The sequence below is a fragment of the Scaptodrosophila lebanonensis genome, unplaced genomic scaffold (assembly GCF_003285725.1).
Source record: "Scaptodrosophila lebanonensis strain 11010-0011.00,11010-0021.00 unplaced genomic scaffold, SlebRS2 tig00000024-arrow-pilon, whole genome shotgun sequence".
NCBI classification, from domain to species: domain Eukaryota; kingdom Metazoa; phylum Arthropoda; class Insecta; order Diptera; family Drosophilidae; genus Scaptodrosophila; species Scaptodrosophila lebanonensis.
In genome coordinates, this window is record NW_022060538.1 from 21,316,471 (window position 1) to 21,335,763 (window position 19,293).

General features: G+C 47.1%; 8 protein-coding genes across 8 annotated transcripts; 5 read left to right on the top strand and 3 right to left on the bottom strand.

Annotated features, from left to right (window-relative positions):
- The first annotated feature begins 548 nt into the window (after positions 1 to 548).
- On the top strand, positions 549 to 6,349 carry LOC115621236 (phosphoinositide 3-kinase regulatory subunit 4). Its single transcript, XM_030514827.1, has 9 exons — positions 549 to 698; positions 824 to 1,004; positions 1,082 to 1,533; positions 1,593 to 2,184; positions 2,739 to 3,761; positions 3,822 to 4,032; positions 4,107 to 4,746; positions 4,832 to 5,446; positions 5,505 to 6,349. The coding sequence occupies exons 1-9, from the start codon at positions 601 to 603 to the stop codon at positions 5,734 to 5,736; spliced, it is 4,044 nt and encodes a 1,347-aa protein (XP_030370687.1). The 5' UTR covers positions 549 to 600; the 3' UTR covers positions 5,737 to 6,349.
- LOC115621237 (ribosome biogenesis protein TSR3 homolog) lies at positions 6,235 to 7,188 on the bottom strand. The gene has a single exon (XM_030514828.1). The coding sequence runs from the start codon at positions 7,175 to 7,177 to the stop codon at positions 6,362 to 6,364; it is 816 nt and encodes a 271-aa protein (XP_030370688.1). The 5' UTR covers positions 7,178 to 7,188; the 3' UTR covers positions 6,235 to 6,361.
- Positions 7,189 to 8,246: 1,058 nt separating this feature from the next.
- Positions 8,247 to 10,813, top strand: LOC115620551 (G2/mitotic-specific cyclin-B3). Its single transcript, XM_030513835.1, has one exon. It carries the CDS (start codon positions 8,529 to 8,531, stop codon positions 10,218 to 10,220), a length of 1,692 nt encoding a protein of 563 aa, XP_030369695.1. The 5' UTR covers positions 8,247 to 8,528; the 3' UTR covers positions 10,221 to 10,813.
- A 1,349-nt stretch (positions 10,814 to 12,162) lies between these two features.
- Positions 12,163 to 13,260, bottom strand: LOC115621064 (basic salivary proline-rich protein 2). Its single transcript, XM_030514589.1, has one exon. The coding sequence runs from the start codon at positions 13,235 to 13,237 to the stop codon at positions 12,287 to 12,289; it is 951 nt and encodes a 316-aa protein (XP_030370449.1). The 5' UTR covers positions 13,238 to 13,260; the 3' UTR covers positions 12,163 to 12,286.
- Positions 13,261 to 13,560: 300 nt separating this feature from the next.
- Positions 13,561 to 14,510, top strand: LOC115621472 (protein lifeguard 1). The gene has a single exon (XM_030515131.1). It carries the CDS (start codon positions 13,727 to 13,729, stop codon positions 14,150 to 14,152), a length of 426 nt encoding a protein of 141 aa, XP_030370991.1. The 5' UTR covers positions 13,561 to 13,726; the 3' UTR covers positions 14,153 to 14,510.
- A 247-nt stretch (positions 14,511 to 14,757) lies between these two features.
- LOC115621005 (proline-rich protein 2) lies at positions 14,758 to 15,948 on the bottom strand. The gene has a single exon (XM_030514525.1). It carries the CDS (start codon positions 15,946 to 15,948, stop codon positions 14,881 to 14,883), a length of 1,068 nt encoding a protein of 355 aa, XP_030370385.1. The 3' UTR covers positions 14,758 to 14,880.
- A 691-nt stretch (positions 15,949 to 16,639) lies between these two features.
- Positions 16,640 to 17,191, top strand: LOC115621006 (keratin-associated protein 21-1-like). Its single transcript, XM_030514526.1, has one exon. The coding sequence runs from the start codon at positions 16,640 to 16,642 to the stop codon at positions 17,189 to 17,191; it is 552 nt and encodes a 183-aa protein (XP_030370386.1).
- A 1,837-nt stretch (positions 17,192 to 19,028) lies between these two features.
- LOC115621008 lies at positions 19,029 to 19,241 on the top strand. The gene has a single exon (XM_030514527.1). The coding sequence runs from the start codon at positions 19,029 to 19,031 to the stop codon at positions 19,239 to 19,241; it is 213 nt and encodes a 70-aa protein (XP_030370387.1).
- Positions 19,242 to 19,293: the final 52 nt, after the last annotated feature.

The following is a 19,293-nucleotide window of genomic DNA, read 5'->3' on the forward strand; positions in this document are numbered from 1 at the left end:
GTTTAAGTAGAAAAAAGTGGATTTTAATGCAAAGTAGTTCAAATGTTTTCAAGCATTTGTATAATGCTCCAGTGTGAACAAACTATTTCTAATCAATGAAACAATTTGAAATGTATTTTTTTCCACTCCATTTCTAGTTCTATCAACCAAAGTATGGTCCAATTTATTGTGACATTTACTTTAAGGGCTTTTTTTTGAGACTTCCACATTATTTGTGCAATTTTCTAAATGGTTGGTCGTTAAGTCAATTGTCTTATATTTGTAATATATTGTAATATAACTTATTAAATCAGTAATGAATACTGGTTTAGTTTACGACTCATAAATGAAAGGTAAAACTAACGCAACAATTTAAAATACCGGCATAATTTCAACGACTCGCTGGAGTTGCCAGATAACAACATCTTGATTGTGCTCTTAAAGAGTGGCAACGCCTGTCGCACTACAAACATGCCACCATCTCTAGCAGCCATCAGCTGTTGTCCTGCGCAAAACTACGCACAGCTTCTGTGAAAATTGCAGTGGAATTTGTGTTTGCTTGGGAGAAAAGGAGTACCATTAACAGAATTAAGGCGCATTTGGGGAGCAAATGCAAGGAAAATGGGCAACCAATTGGTCGGCATTGCACCGTCGCAAATTCATGCGGTGGAACACTACTTTTCTGGCCAATTTGGCAGCGAAATCATCTTCGAGTCGAAGTGAGTATAGAGAGAGGATTACGCCTTTTTCTATGTACATATATATGTACATAGATATGTATATATACATATATATTCATACGCCCTTTTTTCCTTGATATATGTGTGTATGCAATTAACACCAGTATGGGCAGCACGCGCTTCTTCAAAGTAGCCAAAGCCCGAACGCTCGAGGGCCTGATAGTTGTCAAAGTATTCGTGAAACATGATCCAACGCTGCCGCTCGAGGATCACAAGGAGAGACTGGAGTATATTAAGAAGACACTGGCGAATGCTGTCAACTGTTTGCCCTTCCAAAGGGTTGAGGTCGGTCTGGGTTGTTGCTTGGTATACACACAATTTTGAAAATGTTGCTCACTCCCACGCCTACTCCACATCCACAGCTCATTGACAAGGCGGCGTATATAATGCGGGAATTCGTGAAGCACAGCCTGTACGATCGCGTCTCCACACGGCCCTTCCTGACGGTCCTCGAGAAAAAGTGGATCACATTCCAGATACTGTGTGCGCTGAATCAATGCCACAAGCAAAAAATTTGTCACGGCGACATCAAGTTGGAAAACATTCTGATCACCTCGTGGAATTGGATTCTGCTGTCGGACTTTGCCTCGTACAAGCCCACATACTTGCCGGAGGACAATCCGGCCGATTACACGTACTTCTTCGATACGAGTCGACGACGCACGTGCTACATTGCGCCGGAACGTTTTGTCAAGTCGCTCTCGTCGGAGGACGATGGCAACGTCTCCATGGTGCCCAACGATTCAATCATACGCCTGGCGCCCACATACACCGGAAACACCTTATTGCCAGCCATGGACATATTTTCAGCGGGGTAACCGATTTCCTCACCATTTAGTTCGCATTTGTTTGATTAGCACCGCTTTCTTGCAGCTGCGCCTTGCTTGAGCTCTGGACCGAGGGCACAGCGCCCTTCGAGCTGTCTCAACTGCTTGCCTACCGTAGTGGAGAGCGCGAGTTGGTGGAGAAACACTTGCAGGGCATTGAAAACGAGCGTCTGCGCAACCTGCTGGCCTCCATGATAGACGTTAATTCGATGAATCGCAAGAGCGCCGAGGACTACCTGGATCAGGAGCGTGGCAAACTGTTTCCCGAGTATTTTTACTCATTTCTGCAGTTGTATCTGCAAATGTTCTCATCGATGCCCATCATGACACCGGATGACAAGATACAGCACCTCCACAAGGACATATCCCACTGCATCAAGGTGCTGACACAGGCGCAGGATCTGACCCCCGACGACCAGGAGAACGAGTACAGCGCAGAGCAGGAGAAGCAGGATGCGACGCCTTGTGCGCGACTCCCGCCCGAACAGGATGGACTTATACTTATCATCACGGTAGTCACCTCCTGCATTAGAGGCCTCAAACAGTCAACATCCAAAATTGCCGCATTGGAGCTGTTGCAGAAGCTGTCGAAGTACACCACGTCTGAGACAATACTGGACCGCATATTACCTTATATTGTAAGTATATAGCATGCTCGAAGAAAAGCCCTACACTACAAGTATTTCTAAAAATGTAGAATTGCTATGGAAATGCAATCCTCAACGGCCAATCTTTGCTGATTGCAGAGTTCGATTTAAAAATTAAGAATTATTATTTCTAAACCAATTGCTAGTTCCCTGATTTGTAATTCGTACACGTTCTTCATGCAATCCTCAACGTCCAATCTTTGCTGAACCAACAGAGTTCGATTTAAAATTAACAGAATTATTAACTCTAAGCCAAATGGTAGTTCTATGATTTCTAATCTTTGCTGAACCAACAGAGTTCGATTTAAAGTTAAAAGAATTATTATCTCTAAACCAATTGCTAGTTCCCTGATTTCTAATCTTTGCTGAACCAACAGAGTTCGATTTAAAGTGAAAAGAATTATTAACTCTTAACCAATTGCCAGTTCCCTGATTTCAAATCTTTGCTGAACCAACAGAGTTCGATTTAAAATTAACAGAATTATTAACTCTTAACCAATTGCTAGTTCCCTGATTTCTAATTCGTACACGTTCTTCATTTGAAGCTGCATTTGGCGCAAACGCCGACCACAAATATGCAGGTGCAGGTGCAAGTGCAGGCCATCGACACACTGACTGCCTGCCTCAGCATGGTCAAGGACATACCACTTAGCGATGCGAATGTATTTCCCGAATACATACTGCCCTCCATAGCCGATCTGTCCAGCGAGCAGAGTGCGGTGATTGTGCGCGTAGCCTTTGCCAAGAATATTGCCGCATTGGCCAAAATAGCAGTTTACTTCCTGGAAGAAACGCAGCGCAACGCGCCCAACGACATGCCCATGCAGCGCTACGAAGCTGAGCTGAACGCTCTGCACGACATTGTGCGCCAAGCCGTGCTCAGTCTGCTGACGGACTCCAAGCCCATTGTGAAGCAGACGTTGATGGAGTCGGGCATCTGCGACTTGTGCGCCTTTTTTGGCAAGGAGAAGGCCAACGATGTTATACTTTCCCACATCATGACATTCCTCAACGACGACGATAAGAACCTGCGTGGCGCCTTCTACGATAATATTGCCGGTGTCGCCGGCTACGTGGGCTGGCAGGCGTCGGACATATTGGTGCCGCTGCTGCTGCAGGGCTTCACCGATCGCGAAGAGTTCGTCATTGGCAAGGCCATACGTGCCGTCACCACTCTCATCGAACTGGGCCACATCAAGAAGCCCACAGTGACGGAAATTGTCAAGGAGACCGCCTGCTTTTTGTGTCATCCGAATTTGTGGGTTCGTCACGAGATTTGCGGCATGATTGCGACCACAGCGCGCACTCTCAGCGCCATCGATGTGCAGTGCAAGATTATGCCGGCGATTGGTCGTTTTCTGAAGGCGCCGCTCATCCAGGTGGAGAAGCCGCACATTCTCCTCGACTGTGTGCAGCCGCCTATACCGCGTCAGGTGTTCGATAGCGTGCTGCGATTTCAGGACATCAATCGGTTTGTGGCCGCTCTCGAGGAGCGCAACAGAGTGCGCTCCAAGACACGCGCGGGCGCCGTGCCACAATACGAGGAAATGGGCCAGACTTTGCTGAACGTAAGTGCTTTGGTAATTTAAGTCGGTCTTTGTGCCACTCACATTTCCAAAACACTACAGCTCTTCCGACGCCTCAGCTCCGAGGGCTTGACGGACGCTGTCGAGCTGCAACTGCTGGCCATGAAACCCTTCCTCATCACGCTGAAGCACAAGGCCCAGCAGTATGCGGACGAGGCGACCACAGGCAATGGTCGAATTATCATCAGACGCAAGGAGGCCTGCCACGAGTATCCGCTGGCGGATAAGACCAACAAATTGCCGATCGAGACACGTAAGTGCTTGGAATAATAATTATTTTATCTCTTTGGGTAAATCAACTAAGAACTTCTGCTCTCGTCCTTGCAGGTCAAAGCGATGGCCACTTGCCCGCCTTAGTCTCGCCAGCCTCGGATGTGGCTGTAACGCCAATTGGTGGCGGCGGGCTGGCGGGTAGTCCTGCCTCCGGGGTGATGGTGCTCGGAGTACCTCAAACCACCGTGAGCGCGGCCACATCGCTGGGCGAGTACACGCTGCCGGAGCGCAATTATTTGCTCGAGCGCGCCTCGGAGTGTCGCAAGGATCTGGAGTCACTGCGCCTGAAGATCAAGAGTCGCTACAATGTGTTGGCGCTCTCGCAGCGTTGCAGCTATGACAAGCTGAGCTCGCCCTACCCGAGCAATTGGCGGCTCAACGGCACCCTAGTAGCACATTTGCACGAGCATTCCGAATCTGTGATCAAGTTGGCGCCTCTGCGACCGCATGGCTCGCTCTTTGCGAGCGGCAGCATCGATGGAACTGTTCGCCTGTGGGACTGCAGCAAGCTGAACGGCAACCAGGGCATCAACAAGTCCCGCCAAGTGTACTCAACCAACACGCCCATCTATTCAATCGCCGCCTGCGATGGCGGCCAGTCCTTGGCCGTTGGTGGCAAGGACGGCAGTCTGCTGATGATGCGCATCGATCGCAACTCCACCAAGATGACTTTACAGCACGCCCGGGACCAGACGTAAGTGATTCAACTGCTTGAACTGATCGTTCTAGGATGAGAAGGGCATTCTCTGTAGGACTTAAGTAATATTCTGCCCTTGCAGCGAGCACAACGACGGACCCATTGTGGATATGCACGCCTATGACCAGGCGGCGCCGAGTGTGATTGTCTATGCCACGCTGTATGGCGGCATTGTGGCTTGGGACACGCGGATGCAGCACAGCGCTTGGAGGCTGCAGAACGAGCTGCGTCATGGTGTCATCACTACCATTTGTGCCGATCCCACGGGATCCTGGCTGGCCACAGGCACCAGTGGAGGCAAACACATCTGCTGGGATCTGCGCTTTCGTCTGCCCATTGCCGAGATCAAGCATCCGGCGGACTCGTGGATTCGCAAGGTGGCCTGCCATCCCACAGAGCCGTCCTATTTGATTTCAGCGTCGCAGTCGAACAACGAGGTCTCGGTGTGGAACATTGAGTCGGGCCAGCGGCAGGCGGTGCTGTGGGCCAGCTCTGCTCCCGTCCTGACCAATACAAGCCTCAATGATCCGGCCACCACCTGCGGCGTTCTCAGCGGCGTCGTCGATGGCTCGCCATTCATACTGACGGGCAGCTCGGATCAGCGCATCAGGTATTGGGACATAGCTTCGCCAAAAAACTCGGCCCTCAAAGTACCAGCTGCGAATGATAATCTACAGGAGGTTGCCTTCAGCTACAAGTAAGCTAACTCGCTAATGGCGTGAAGAATACGTTTTTAATTTAAATTTCAAATCCAGCGCGCGCCTTATTGATGGTAGCCAGGTAATTGAGGAGCAGATCATACCCCTAAACAATGCCGGAGATGCGCATCAAATGCGCTCATCGACGGAGGAGAATCCCAGATCAGGTCCGGACATGCCTACGGCCAGCCATCACGATGCCATCACAGACCTGCTCATGTGCAAGGACAAGGGACAGATCTATATAGCGTCAGCGTCCCGAGATGGCGTCATCAAGCTATGGAAATAGGCATCGACAAATGCATCTATATAAACCATTTTCCAACTGTGATTCTCGATTAAGCCGCCTTATGTGCAACGAGTGCTTAGACAAAGTGTTAATTATGTATGTCTAAAGTCTTGGAGGGTCTTCCAATTCTAAAGCTAGACACAATTGACCAAAGCTTGACAATTCTACAAATTGCAAGAATTATAAAATAATTCGAAAGTAGAGGCGATCGACCTCAAAAGAATTGACATGAGCATCCAACCATTGCAAAACATCAATCGAAAAATGATGATATATACTTATGTCCATATATGTATATACCTTTGTATGGTCTACCCTTTTAACCACTTTGAGAGACGGCTTCTGCAATAAAAATGTAGCACTCTAGTAATAGTAATTGTAAGAAAAATGTTCAAAGCAATGCCAACAGCATCCAACCATTGCTGAACATCAAACACAATTTTAAGAGATATGTCATGATCGGATCGCATTGGAAAGGAGAGAATGTTACTAGTATTTATCATCTATATATGCACATATGTATATTTTTGTATTGCGTCTATCCTTTACTCAATTATAGCCATTTGAAGATGTGGCTTCTACAATAAAAATAAAACACATTATAAACAAACGATGTAACTAGGAACTAACTCTTAGTGGCCTCGGCATCCTCCTCAGACTCGCTGCTGCTGCTGCTGGAGGGATAGAATTCCTTCAGGTCGCGCGGCTTATCGCGCTCCAACTGTTCCGCCTCCAGATATTCATTTTGTGCCTTTAGTATTTCCTCGCTGCTTTTGCAGGCCGCGTACTTGTTGAGCAGCTTTTCATTCAACTCGATGAAGGAGTGACCCCAGGAGAACTTGCCCATGTACCAGTGCGCCTCCGCCTGGAAGCCACATATGTATAGTGTGGCGGCAATAGCCTCCACACAGCTCAGCTTGCAGGGCTTGCCGTAATTGATGGGATTGGCGGCCACCAGAAAGGGCAACAGACGTGGGTGTGGACTGCGCATGCGGTTGAAAGGCGTCTCCTCCAACTTGGCCCACGAGCAATCTACGACGGCGACGCCCGAAGAGGCCACAATCTCACGATCCAAGGGACTCACGCAGTGGACGCCCACCGGTGTGAGCACGAGGCCGGGAAATTTCTGACCCAGACGCAAAATGCGTATCAGGTTCAGGCGCGCCAACTTCCGCCCCGAACACTTCTTCGGATCACAGTGGTTTAGGTCCCACATGGCGACCGTGAACTCCGGAGCCTGGCCATGTGCCTCGCCCTCCTGCTCAGAGGAATCGCTTCCATCGCTACTACTATCGCTTCCTTCCGTATCACTGTCCGCAATTGCCAGTTCGCTGGCACATTGTGCAAGGCTGCGTTCGCTATCGCGATTGGATTTAAAGTTCCGGGAATGGCCGGCACCTCCACCTCCGCGCTTGTACTTGCCCTTATTCCGAGCACTCATTTGGCTTCGAGTTTTGTTGTTTTAGGTTTCCTTAATAATAAATAGCAGTCGGAGGTTGCCACCTAATTACAAATGCCGCACCACGCTTTCAACTTGTAACAGTTGGCAGCTGAGAAAAGGCGTTAACTTTTCAAAGTATCGGGAATTTAAAGAAATTATAACGATTTATGCAGCCTATATACAAGTACATAGGAAATGATTCACCAGTTCCTCATTAGATTCTAATGTTGAAAAATCTCGTAAGCTAAACATAATGAGTGAAAAATAAAACGAAAATATATATTTCAGTAATCGTAATAGGCAAAAGAATAAACTGACGGAAATGGTTAAATGTATTGGTCAAATTGTTTCCAAAAATTATTATTTATTTGTATACCATTCTTAAAATACCAATATAAATAACATAAAGGTCGAACTAATTCAATTGAAACTAAACTTTTAATAGAATTCAGCCATAAGATCTAATCAGATGGCGAAGTTGGGTAAACATTTCGAGAGCTACGAGAGTTATAAAACAATTTTTCTAGCTTCAATATTGATGCGTCTTATCATACTAATCAAGAAAATATAAATGTCTCTCTTTCAACACAACAATTGCCCTACCTGGACTAACAGTCCATCACAAACCCATAAATTATAATAGCACCTATGTTTAACGCTGATAATGCAACATTTTACATTCTGCGTAAAATTTCAATGTTATCTATTGCAATCCTTTAAGATTAATAAATTAATTAATAAGTGTTGCCCGACTTAAAAAAAAATTAGGTATTTGTATGAGTTTCATTCATTCAAGCGTATGTACTTAGTCTATTGCCAGCCACAAATTTCCACCAAAAAGTATATGCCTTTAACATTTTGTGAAGTGTTTTAACACAATTTATTTAAATAAGTTGTGCTTAATGTGTCGAAGCAATGCTAACAACCGCAAGAGCGGCGCCACTGAATGCAACGGTCTGGCAGCTCCACCGTTTGTCTAGGCACACGACAACCCTACGCCGACGCTATCCGGATGCAGCTGCAGCTGGCGCTGTTTTTCAATTTTGTATCTTTGCAGCGACCGAGCAAAGCGGCCGAGCGCCATCAATCGCTGGTGAAAAGTGAGTTTGTGCCACTATTTGGCTTTCATATATTTAAAAAAAAAACAACAACATCTACAGAAAATGAGACTAGTTTAATTCGAACACAAACTAAACTGTGCAAATAAAAGAAAGAACGCGTTTAAGTTTATTTGTGACCAAGGCAAAGTACCAAAACAACAACAACCGAATAAAGCCGCAAACGCTCAAGCAGCAGGACAACGCGACGGTCGCAACAACAACAACAACAGCACACACAAACGCATTTCAAAATGGCGCCAACGAAAGGCAATTCTCGCACTGCTGTGACGGCGCAGGCCACGATGAACGCACTGCTGCCAGCGGCGGCTGCGGCCTCGCGTCGCAATCTGGCGCGTCGGGCTAATAACAATAAAGACGCCAATGCCGAGAATATGCAAGCTCGGGCGAAACGCAAGGCGGACAACAGCCCCATCAAGAATGAGAAGATCAAGCGCTCGGCGCTGGGGAACCTCACAAACAATGTTAAGATCATGACGCTGCATTCTGGCGAGGAGGATGCCAAGCAGCAGCTGCCCAAGAAGCCGACGGCACAGCAGTTGCAGGCCCTGCTGGATGCAAAGAATTTGGACAATCTAAACACAATTGCACCCACCGTGGTTGCACCCAACAAAATAATGACGCGCGCCTCGTTCAAGACTGAGGATTCTATGGAGAACTGTCACAAGATACTGGACAAGTTGGAGGAGGGGCTTGCGCGTCAAAAACGCAAGGTGCCACAAAAGAAGAAGCCCGTAGTGGGCGATATGTTGGCCGAACCGGCTCCTTTGGTTGTGCCTTCGCTATCGCTGCCGCTTCCTGCGATTCCGGCGATCCCAGCGCTGCCCAAAATGCCAGCGCCACTGCAGCCAGCAGCCAACAAGCCGGCGCGTCGCATTTCCAATGACTTCAACAAGACTGAGGAGAGTCTCTACATGTCCGCTCTGGAGGACATCTCCAATGAATCGGTACGCCTCTCGGGCAACTTTGAGGCAGCGCGTCGTCGCTCTGCCGCAGCGGTGCAGGCGCAGTTCCTGGTGACACCAAATGCTGTGGTGCGTTCCGTGCCCGCCGGAGTTGAGGACTTTGATCGTCAGAACTGGGACGATCCCTTCCAGGTGTCGCACTATGCCATGGACATTTTCAACTATCTGAAAACGCGTGAGCCAGAGTTCCCCATTGTGGACTACATGCCCAAGCAGGTGCATCTGACCACCTGGATGCGCACGCTGCTCGTCGACTGGATGGTGGAGGTGCAGGAGACGTTCGAGCTCAACCATGAGACGCTCTATCTGGCGGTCAAAATAGTCGATCTCTATCTGTGTCGCAAGGTTATCAACAAGGAGCGACTGCAGCTGCTGGGAGCGGCCGCCTTCTTCATCGCCTGCAAGTACGACGAGCGCCAGCCGCCGCTCATCGATGACTTTTTGTACATCTGCGACGGCGCCTACAATCACAACGAGCTGGTCAAGATGGAGATGGAGACGTTGCGCGTGATAAACTTTGATCTGGGCATACCTCTCTCGTATCGCTTCCTGCGGCGCTACGCTCGCTGCGCCAAGGTACAGATGCCCACATTGACTCTGGCGCGCTACATCCTCGAACTGTCGCTGATGGACTATGCGACCGTTGGCTTCAGTGACTCGCAAATGGCAGCGGCCACTCTATACATGGCATTGCGCATGCATGGCGGCGTCAACGAGCTGGACAACAAGACATGGACGCCCACGCTCGTCTACTACACGGGCTACGAGCTGGCCGATTTTGCCGAACTGGTGCCGGTGCTGAACGCGGGTCTGCATCGGAAGTCGCGGACCACCATCAAGACGATACGCAACAAGTATTCGCACAAGATATTCCATGAGGTGGCCAAAGTGCCGCTGCTGAGCAACAAGGAGCTGTTCCAGAGCAATCTCGACCTGAATGCAAGCAACGCCGCCACATGAGAGCTGACCACCCCCGCACCAGCACCAGCAACAGGAGCAACCCAACCCCGGTCGGGAGACCTCTCGTCGCTTAGCCAAATTAAATTGATCACAAGCAAGAAAAATTGTTACGCTTCACTACGCGCTTAAGAGTAGGCATAAGTCGCTTTTAACTCAAATCGAACTAACAACAATCCAACCGACCCATCATCATCATCAACATCAAGAATCTGTTTCCCCATCCCGATGATTAAGGATTAATGACCGATCGATCGGTTTACTATAACGAAACTAAACTAATCAAGCTCGTGCGCATTTATATATATTTTTTGTAATGTTCATCATGGTTTATTTTGTTTCGTCTATTTGCCGATTTATGACATTCATATTATATTTAATTTTTAATATTCTTGCATAAAAATTCAATGTTAAGTTCATTTTGTTTTTAAACATGTTTTCTGTTCCACCTTCCCCATCCCTGCCTTCCCTCCCCTAACACCTGCGCCTTCACACAAGCCACATTCGAATAACTATACAAGTAGTAATGCACATCCAAAAGAACTATACGAACATATTTATAAGGAATCGCATTTAATAAACTTTTTACATATATATTTACATACATATTTAAGCAACCAAAGCAGCCAGACTGAACAATACGAGTAACAAACACTCCATACAGCCCACCGCAGATCAGTAGAAGCTGAACCTGAAACTGAACCCGAAGCAACAGAAGTCGTCGTCGATTAACAACTAACAAATGGTTCTTGGACCGTCCGAGAACAACCCCCAGAAATAATGATGTATGTAGTAGTTGTTGTAGTTGTTATTAACGCACTGTTTTGTTTATGCATTTCTGACTTTTTAAACGCCACAGACCTCTAGATACATATAGATACGTATGTATGTATGTATGTATGTCTGATAGTTTTGTCATTGTCCTCTAAACTAGTTATGTATGTATGTATGTACTTGTACTCCATGTTATGTATATGATGTATGTGTATATCTCGCACCAAAACCAATAAACTCATTTTTGATACTTGTATGTCCGTTTAAGTGTTGGTTGTTTAAACTAATTAACTGTGTTTCGAAGTGAGTTACACTATCGAATTTCCCTTAAATATGTATGTACATATGTACTTTTGTATACACATATATATACATCTAATTCTGTTTTTACACGATAGATTGGTTCCAGAAACAACCGTGTACAAAAAAGACATTGATCATATGCGAAAAATGGTTCCTTATCTCTAAAGGAATATATATGTAAGCAATTTTCAAACCGTGTTATATCAAAATCGTGCAAAAACAGAATTGGGTGTATATATATTTAAATTAGAGTCGCATTTTTGGCGCGCCTGTCCACATATTTTAGCGCCAAATTCTTGTGGGATTGCGCGCGCGCGCTCTCCTTGGCCGTCCTTATCCCCGCCACCAGGTTGCGCCTGCGCCGCAAGACGTCTTTGTTGTCCAAATCGCTGCATATTATACAAGTATATATGTACATACATACATTGTACTTGTATATATTGCCGATTTATGTCGCTGCAACTGAGCATGAGCATAAGGCTGAGGCTGAGACTGACTGCCTGAACTGATTGAAAAGGGCAGGCCTGCGCACACATTTCTACCACCTTTCTGCCACTGCCATTGCCACTGCCCGTGGTCTTCATCCTCGTCTGCCCATTGTGCGAGCAACGAGCAGCGCCCTCCTTTTTCTTGTCTCGGATCCTGTCTGCTGTCTTCTGTCCGCTGCCTGCAGCCAGGTAGTTTTTACTTTTGCGCCTCTTTGTGCCGAAAAGGAAAGCAATGCATGCCACGTTTTACGGTTCAGTCGGCCCAAGGGTGCCTTGCCCTAAGTACACATGACGTACACGTCTCCTAGCCGAGGTGCAGGCAACAAATAAATACATATATGTATATACATATCTTTATATGTACATGTATTGCTAATTAGTTTGGTTTAGCGCTCATGGGGCGTGCAAAAATCAAGTTTATTTCACAGTGACAGCTGCCTCATGAGATGCTACAATGGTAGGTTTCCACAAAAAACTATGCTAACGGTGTTTGCATCTTGCAGCTCAAATGCCGGCCCTGTTGAAGGCGCCGTTGTAGCCACCGCCGTAGCCGCTGCCAAAGCCAAAAGGACCGTGATTGTTCAGGACATCAAAGGGTCCCTTATGCACGCCATCCTCCTTGTACTCGGTGCTCATTTTGAATTCGTGGTCCCAATGATCGCGTACGTGTGGATTGTGGGAGGGATAGCGATGGTGGTTCTGGTAGCTGAACGGTGGCGCTGCACCACCTGCTGTGGTGACTGGTACGCCGCCTGGGCCGTAGCCTAGGTACTGCGGATATTGTACAAGTGGCGGATAGGGCTGCGGATACTGCGGCAAATATTGCCCCGGATAGAACTGCGGATTAGTTAGCTGAGGTGGTGCCCTGGCGGGATAGTGGCCCGCTAAAGGGAGAGAAGATTCGTAGTCACCAGGCGGCAGTTGCGCAGGATATCCAATGCCGAGCGGTGGCTGCTGGGGTGGCGCACCTATGCGATTCCCACCCTCGGAATAACCATATCCCGGTGGTGGCTGTTGCAGTGGCCTGCCTGCCGGATACCCAAGTCCTTGCGGGGGTATTGCATCCGCGCGATAACCAAAGTCCTGCGGCACCTGCTGTGGTGGTCCCACGGGATGGCTTGCTGTAGCGCCGCGCAAATCCAAACCACTCGCATTGGCGCTCTCGCTGCGCTCGTGACCGTGCGGCTCGTCAATGTCGGCTGCGCCATACGTAGTGCTCGGACACGTGGCACAGGGCTGTTGTTGCGCCACCGGACGACCATATGGATAAAGCTGCGAATTGACGCTGGCCCGAGCGTGGTGGCGGTTGCTCTCAATACCGCCAGTCAGCGTGGAGGCCAAGTTGAATACTGTTTTCGCCTCTTCTCTGCTTTCATCGCGCGAATATTCCGAACCACCGCAGCACGCGGTCAGGGTTAGGGCCAGCCCCAACAAGCAGAGGACATTTGCTTGCATGATTTCTGCGTTCAATGCTGGCCAACGACTAGGCCTTTGTTGGTTGTGCGTCGCGAATTTAATGCGAGTCGGAGGCCCTCAGTTTTTTCCACAGGGGTTATCAAGTGACTGATTATTGTGCGATTGAGGGAGAATGTGAGAGAAGCTTGATTCGCGAGATAACTTTTTTAAGACAACAAATTGGACGAATCACAAATCAAGGTATTCGAAAACAAGTGACGAGAAGATTCGACGTCTTCCAAGAAAATAAATATAAATAGGTCGACAGTCCAAATATTGAACTCAGGAGGAAATTCTGTAGCTCAGCCCTGGCTGCGAGCTTATCAACATGACCCATTCCATTCCAGGCCGCATCGGCAGCAGCCTGAAGGTCTCCCGAGTTCCATTGTCAACACGCTTATCAGCGCTCGGATTATTTCTACAAGTATATAAACATGAATGAATCCACACACCACATCACACAATTCCTAACAACGCAACAAAACAAACATGCAGCTGGGCACTGGATTACCGATGCTGCTAATAGTTCTGCTCCTTGGGGTCTCGCACGCACGTCCTACCTTTGACAAAATTGCTGAAGTGCTGCTCGACTTGGTGGACGAAGGACCGTACCATGGGAGACCGTATGGAAGACCACCGTCCCCGCATGGACCGCTGATTCAGGAAGGCTACGAGCAGGGCTACAACTATCACTACGGTGGGGGTGGCTATCAGCAGCAAGGTCCTGTAATTGTCGGCAGTCCGTATAGACCGCCTTCGCCAGCTTACGGACTGCAGCCGCCATCGAACAGCTATGACTATTATCCGAGGGCGCCAACACATTACAGGCCAGGAGCAACAACTCCCTATGAATATTCACAGCCTACGTACGCACAGGGATATGGCAGAGGAGGGTACAGACAGCATGGCTACTGAGCCAGCTTTGAGTTTCAGTTATCATATGTGATATTGATATTAATACCGCTATCTGAGAATTATTTAGTGTCTTGTTATATCTAAATTTTTATCAGAACCAACGCCCTACACATATAGCTGCTATAAGTATAATTGGTAAAATAAAGTGTATTTTAGTTGAAGGGCGGTGGTATAGAAAGGTAAAGGATATACATCGTGCTTGGCATTTAAAAATACTTGTATATTGTATATTTCGTTGCTTTATCCCAACTTATTTGCTTTAAAAGTTCTTTATAAAATCCGTTCGATTTCTACTTATTCTGGCAATAAGTTGTGAGTTTTAAATTACGGCTAATACATCGAATTCTACAATTATAAATGTATGCTTTATTTATTTATGAGCGCATGGTTATTGAAACCTGTTTGTAGAGATGACCGGACGAGACAGAAACGAACTTGGGATGCGGTCACAGGCAGTGCAGTGGGTTCAAGTATTTTGGGAAAATTCCTGATACTAACTGGTTTATCATTCGTTATATAACTTTAAAGATATCTACAGATCTTTCAGGGTCAGACCTTCGTCTGATGTTTCACATTTTATTATATACTATCTACAATATGTCATGCTTTATGGATAAGCTCTGTTTCGAAAAAATCGTATCACGATGGAGAGGCTTTCCGTTTAGACGGAAGAGTTTTATATATTTTATTTACAAGTACTGTATTTCTAAAATTAAAGTATTCATATGTCAGCGTCGGCGCGGATCGATCTGCTCGGCTGGATTTGTGGGCACCGACTGCGACGTTCGATCGGGCAGATGTACGTAGTGGACTGATGTTGGATAAATGATGTCCCGCAGTTGGGACAGCTGAATGGATTGGGGTGGCTTGTGAGGCAGTGGCGTGGGCGCGGGACTCGGCGGTGGTGCAGGTGCAGGTGAAGGTTCTGGTTGTGGTTGCAGCGGCGGACGTTTGGTGCCCATAATCAGTGAACCATGGGTCGGCGTTTTGGTAGTTGGAACCGTGGGCTGTGGCAGTGTGGCTGGCGTTGTAATGGAGCCAACAGGATTCGTATTGTCATAGTTGTTATTGGGATCGTATGGGCCTTGAGTGTCTCCATTGGGGTACCGATTTGTGGCTGGCGTTGTAATGGAGCCAACAGGATTGGTATTGTCATAGTTGTTATTGGGATCGTATGGGCCTTGGGTATCTCCATTGGGATACCAATTTGTTGGTGGCTGCTGATTGTTAAAATTTGCGTTGGGAAAGTTGGGGTTCAGATTATTTCCATTAGGGTAAAAGGCTGGAGGCGGCGGCGGGCGATTTGGTCCAAATGGAGGTGGAGGCGGCGGACGATTTGGTCCAAATGGAGGTGGAGGGGCCATCATGCCATGACCATGTCCATGACCACGATTATGTGGCGGCATGCCAGGCTGGAAAGGTGGCATTGGTGGCCTGCCAGCGCCCCAGCCAAACATATGCGGTCCCATGCCCGGATTGAAGGGTGGGCGGCCCATGCCATGCGGATGTGGTGGAGGTGGTTGCCTGGCGCCGCCATTTCCCCATCCGCCAAATCCGTTGTTTCCCCAGCCACCGCCTTGATGCATATTGAAGCCATTATTGTTGTTGTAATTGTTAAAGTTATTGGCGGGAAAGTTATTGAATCCACCGCCGAAGCCGGGCAGTTGAGCAACAGCGGTTACACCGCCCGCCGAAGCCACCGCGCCGAATGGTCCGGCCGAGGAGACGGCGAACTGAGCGCGGCTCAATCCGCACAAGAGCGAAGCCATTAGCAACGAGATATAGAATCGCGACATAATGGCTTATTGGACAAATCGTTCAACTAAACACGTCGAGCATCACATTCTAACTGGCGGGAGGCTCGAGCCATCGGTCACGGAGCGGAGAGTGTGCAGCGATAAGCTGTTTTCGGTTCCATTGGAAACCTGTCTCAGCATTGTTTGTTTGTGTTCATTAATTAATACGTGATGAGCGGGCGTGATTTGCTCGCTTCGTTGTTGCTCTCTACGAGCGGGCCGCTCGACTGCCGTGCCTGCTAACGGTCAACAAGGGGTTAATGTAATCATCAAAACTAAAACAAAAAGCTCGACAGCGGCGACTGCGAAGAAGCTGACTGCGGACTAAGAAGAAGACAGCAGTTTGGTAACCGCCGGTATCGGTTCGGCATTGTCTCCGACAGTCCGACAGTCTTTGGGGGATGCGTGGCGCAGGCGCGTGCTCCGCATATTGAGTGTGGATTGATGGATGTGGGCGATGGGAAAAGCACAAAAACTATAAAGAACAAATAATGCAATAAACCGTAGCTGGACATCAACAGAAAATAAAACCATTTGAATGATCCAGACCGCAATGTGTCAGCACTGGATCGGGCTATGATTTGGGTATAAAAAGGGGACAACTGCGCAGATCCGTTGTCAGTAGAACAAACGACGAGCACGAGCGATCAGCACACAAACATAATACATATATATCTTATATACAGGCAACATGAGAGTTCCTAGTCTGTTGTTCCTATCGTTGCTGCTGGGCAGCTGTTTGGCATTAAGCGAAGCGATTCTGGCGCCACTGCTGAAGGGCCTGAAGAAAGGACATGCTCCCAGTGTTGGAGTGTATGTCACCAAGAGCTATGGTGGAGGCTATGGCGGTGGCTACAACACCGGTTATGGCGGAGGATACAACACAGGGTATGGCGGAGGATACAACACAGGGTATGGCGGAGGATACAACACAGGATATGGCGGAGGATACAACGCCGGCTATGGCGGAGGATATGGCGGCGGATATAGTGCAGGGTATGGTGGAGGATATGGCGATGGATACAATGGGGGATATGGTGGATCTGGCTATGCCGGCAACTATGGCTATGGCAAGTATAAGAGCTATGGCTATTCATCTCCCCATCGCAACTATGGCCATCGTCGCCCAAGTAGCCAACGCACAGGACGCACCTTTTCCCAAATAAAGCGTATCGTCACTCCGGATCCATATCCCTACATATTTGGAGGCCGTTTCTTGCCCGGCAAAGGGCCGCTGGGCTGAACCAAGACTAAGAGTTTAAGCACAAATAAGTTGAAATTAAACTAAGATACATACTAGATAGGTACATAGATTAACAAAGAATTAAATAAAAAGTATTTTAGTTTTGAAAATAAGCGAGAATCCAGAATCCAATCTTTATAAAGTTTCTTACAGCCTCTCTTCAAATACCAATTAAAATTCAAAGTGGAGTGGAGCATGAAAAGTGTTTTGAGAAAGCAAGGAAAGTGGCGTTGTGTAATAAATTTTTCTTTGATTTCTGTGCTTGTTCAACAACTTTGTGTTGAAGAGCAATTATGGCGTGACTGCCACGCCCACTCCACAAACAACAAAAGAGCCATAAAGTCGCACATCTACTTAACTGAGCCATTGAGCGTGATTTGTTTTGTTGTTATTTTTAATTAGCTGCAGAAGTGTGTCTCTGCGGCTAAGCTAAAATTTATGATCAGACCCGCACACCGCCCGAGTAATGCTGATCGCACGTACGTGACTGACATACGATGCCTAAAATAGTGTGTATTAAGCTCACATATAAATTGTATTATTGGGGCAGGTAGCGGCAGTTTCTAGTCTACAACATTGGGTTAAATATATACTACGATTAAAAGGGCAATACTTGTTTTGTTTTTGTTTAGGAAAGGCTCGTCATGTTTAAAAGCTTACATCCAGTTCGACTTGTGCCTCAATTTGTCATAAAAGAGACGGACATTAAATCGCCAGACCGGCATTATTTTATCTGGCAATGCAGCTGACAAATGCTTATGAATCAGACACGGAGTACTGGGATGTCCAGGCCAAGTGATTCAATATGTTAATATGGTTTTATTTAGCTCTAAAGTACAAAGTGAGAAACCAAGTCCATGAACATTTTGTAGAAAAATTTGACTATAGTCTATAGAACAAAAAGCCAAATGCGACTGAGCATAAATAACAGAGCTGGGAGTAATACGTCTAGAAGTTCCACATTTGACTCCTCTGAAGTAATTATATCGAGCTTACTGAAGCACAGCTCCTTTTCTTATTAAAGATATTTAAAATCATAATTAAAATCAACTTAGTTCTAAGAACGATGATTTGAAAACTGCATACTGTATAGCCGAATACTAAGAATTCAAACACAAAGACAAATTAATAGGACAAGGAAATTAAAGTATTTAAATTATATTTTAAAGACCCAGAAACTGATCATGTTGTCTCTTCTCAAATGTGCTTTTTATAGAGAAACAATAGACACTTAAGACTAAGATATGCGTTTCTGACGCACACTTTGTTGTTGCAGGAAGTAAAAGGCATCCCCCTTTATTGACTGGAAATGCAAAAATGTCTCCATAAAGTCGAAGCCAAGACTCAGTTGGCGCACCTACGTCATTAGTCTATAATTAATTCTAAATAGTCACACCTATGCTAATCGCACAACAATGCTAGCTAAATCATTCACCTGTGCTTGGACATAAGTTTAGATCGCAAAGATCACCACAAATACAAGTGCCCGTATGTACAGAGCCGGCTTAGTCACGGCCTCTAGCTCTGGAGCATATCGGCAGCGACCGATCAATGGTGTGAATGACATTTTGCCACGAGTGTGCCTGTAAATTTTCAGATAAACTCGCCAGATACAATGAGTCGCGTCGATAGTTGATCGCTGCGCTACGTGAGGCGCATGCGTCGCGTCGTGGAGAGCGATCGTCAGAATGCGTGAAAACCTGTATGTGTTGCAAAAAAAGAAAGAATAGCGGGCTGTTTTGGGAAGTAACTATAAAAAGGGTAGTACGCGCTGGTATGAAAGCGTAGTTCTTGACAGTCCAGACGTCGGTTTAGATCTCCTCCGCACACCCCAGCTATGTCTGTGCTAATCGAACGGCTATATTGGTTGCTGACCCTGGTGCTGCTGATGCTTGCATCTGCATCTGGAACTCCGGCACGAGGCTACCAAGGCGAACGTAACGGACGCAGCTACTCCGACATAGCACGCGTTCTCAACCCGGATCCGTACGCTTTTGCAGGCTCGTATGGTCCATTTCCCAGACAACCCTTTTGGCCTTCAGGACCTTGACCAGGCGCCGCAGTAATTGCCATTAATTTTGTAAAAGACTCGTCTGATTTTT

What these genes read in the sequence shown, in the direction of transcription:
- LOC115621236 (XM_030514827.1), top strand. Translation starts at nt 601, where the DNA reads ATGGGCAACCAATTGGTCGGCATTGCACCGTCGCAAATTCATGCGGTG. An exon ending in ATGGACATATTTTCAGCGGG is followed by an intron (nt 1,534 to 1,592) that starts GTAACCGATTTC and finishes GCTTTCTTGCAG; the next exon opens with CTGCGCCTTGCTTGAGCTCT. An exon ending in CAGCACGCCCGGGACCAGAC is followed by an intron (nt 4,747 to 4,831) that starts GTAAGTGATTCA and finishes CTGCCCTTGCAG; the next exon opens with CGAGCACAACGACGGACCCA.
- LOC115621237 (XM_030514828.1), bottom strand. Translation starts at nt 7,177, where the DNA reads ATGAGTGCTCGGAATAAGGGCAAGTACAAGCGCGGAGGTGGAGGTGCC.
- LOC115620551 (XM_030513835.1), top strand. Translation starts at nt 8,529, where the DNA reads ATGGCGCCAACGAAAGGCAATTCTCGCACTGCTGTGACGGCGCAGGCC.
- LOC115621064 (XM_030514589.1), bottom strand. Translation starts at nt 13,237, where the DNA reads ATGCAAGCAAATGTCCTCTGCTTGTTGGGGCTGGCCCTAACCCTGACC.
- LOC115621472 (XM_030515131.1), top strand. Translation starts at nt 13,727, where the DNA reads ATGCAGCTGGGCACTGGATTACCGATGCTGCTAATAGTTCTGCTCCTT.
- LOC115621005 (XM_030514525.1), bottom strand. Translation starts at nt 15,948, where the DNA reads ATGTCGCGATTCTATATCTCGTTGCTAATGGCTTCGCTCTTGTGCGGA.
- LOC115621006 (XM_030514526.1), top strand. Translation starts at nt 16,640, where the DNA reads ATGAGAGTTCCTAGTCTGTTGTTCCTATCGTTGCTGCTGGGCAGCTGT.
- LOC115621008 (XM_030514527.1), top strand. Translation starts at nt 19,029, where the DNA reads ATGTCTGTGCTAATCGAACGGCTATATTGGTTGCTGACCCTGGTGCTG.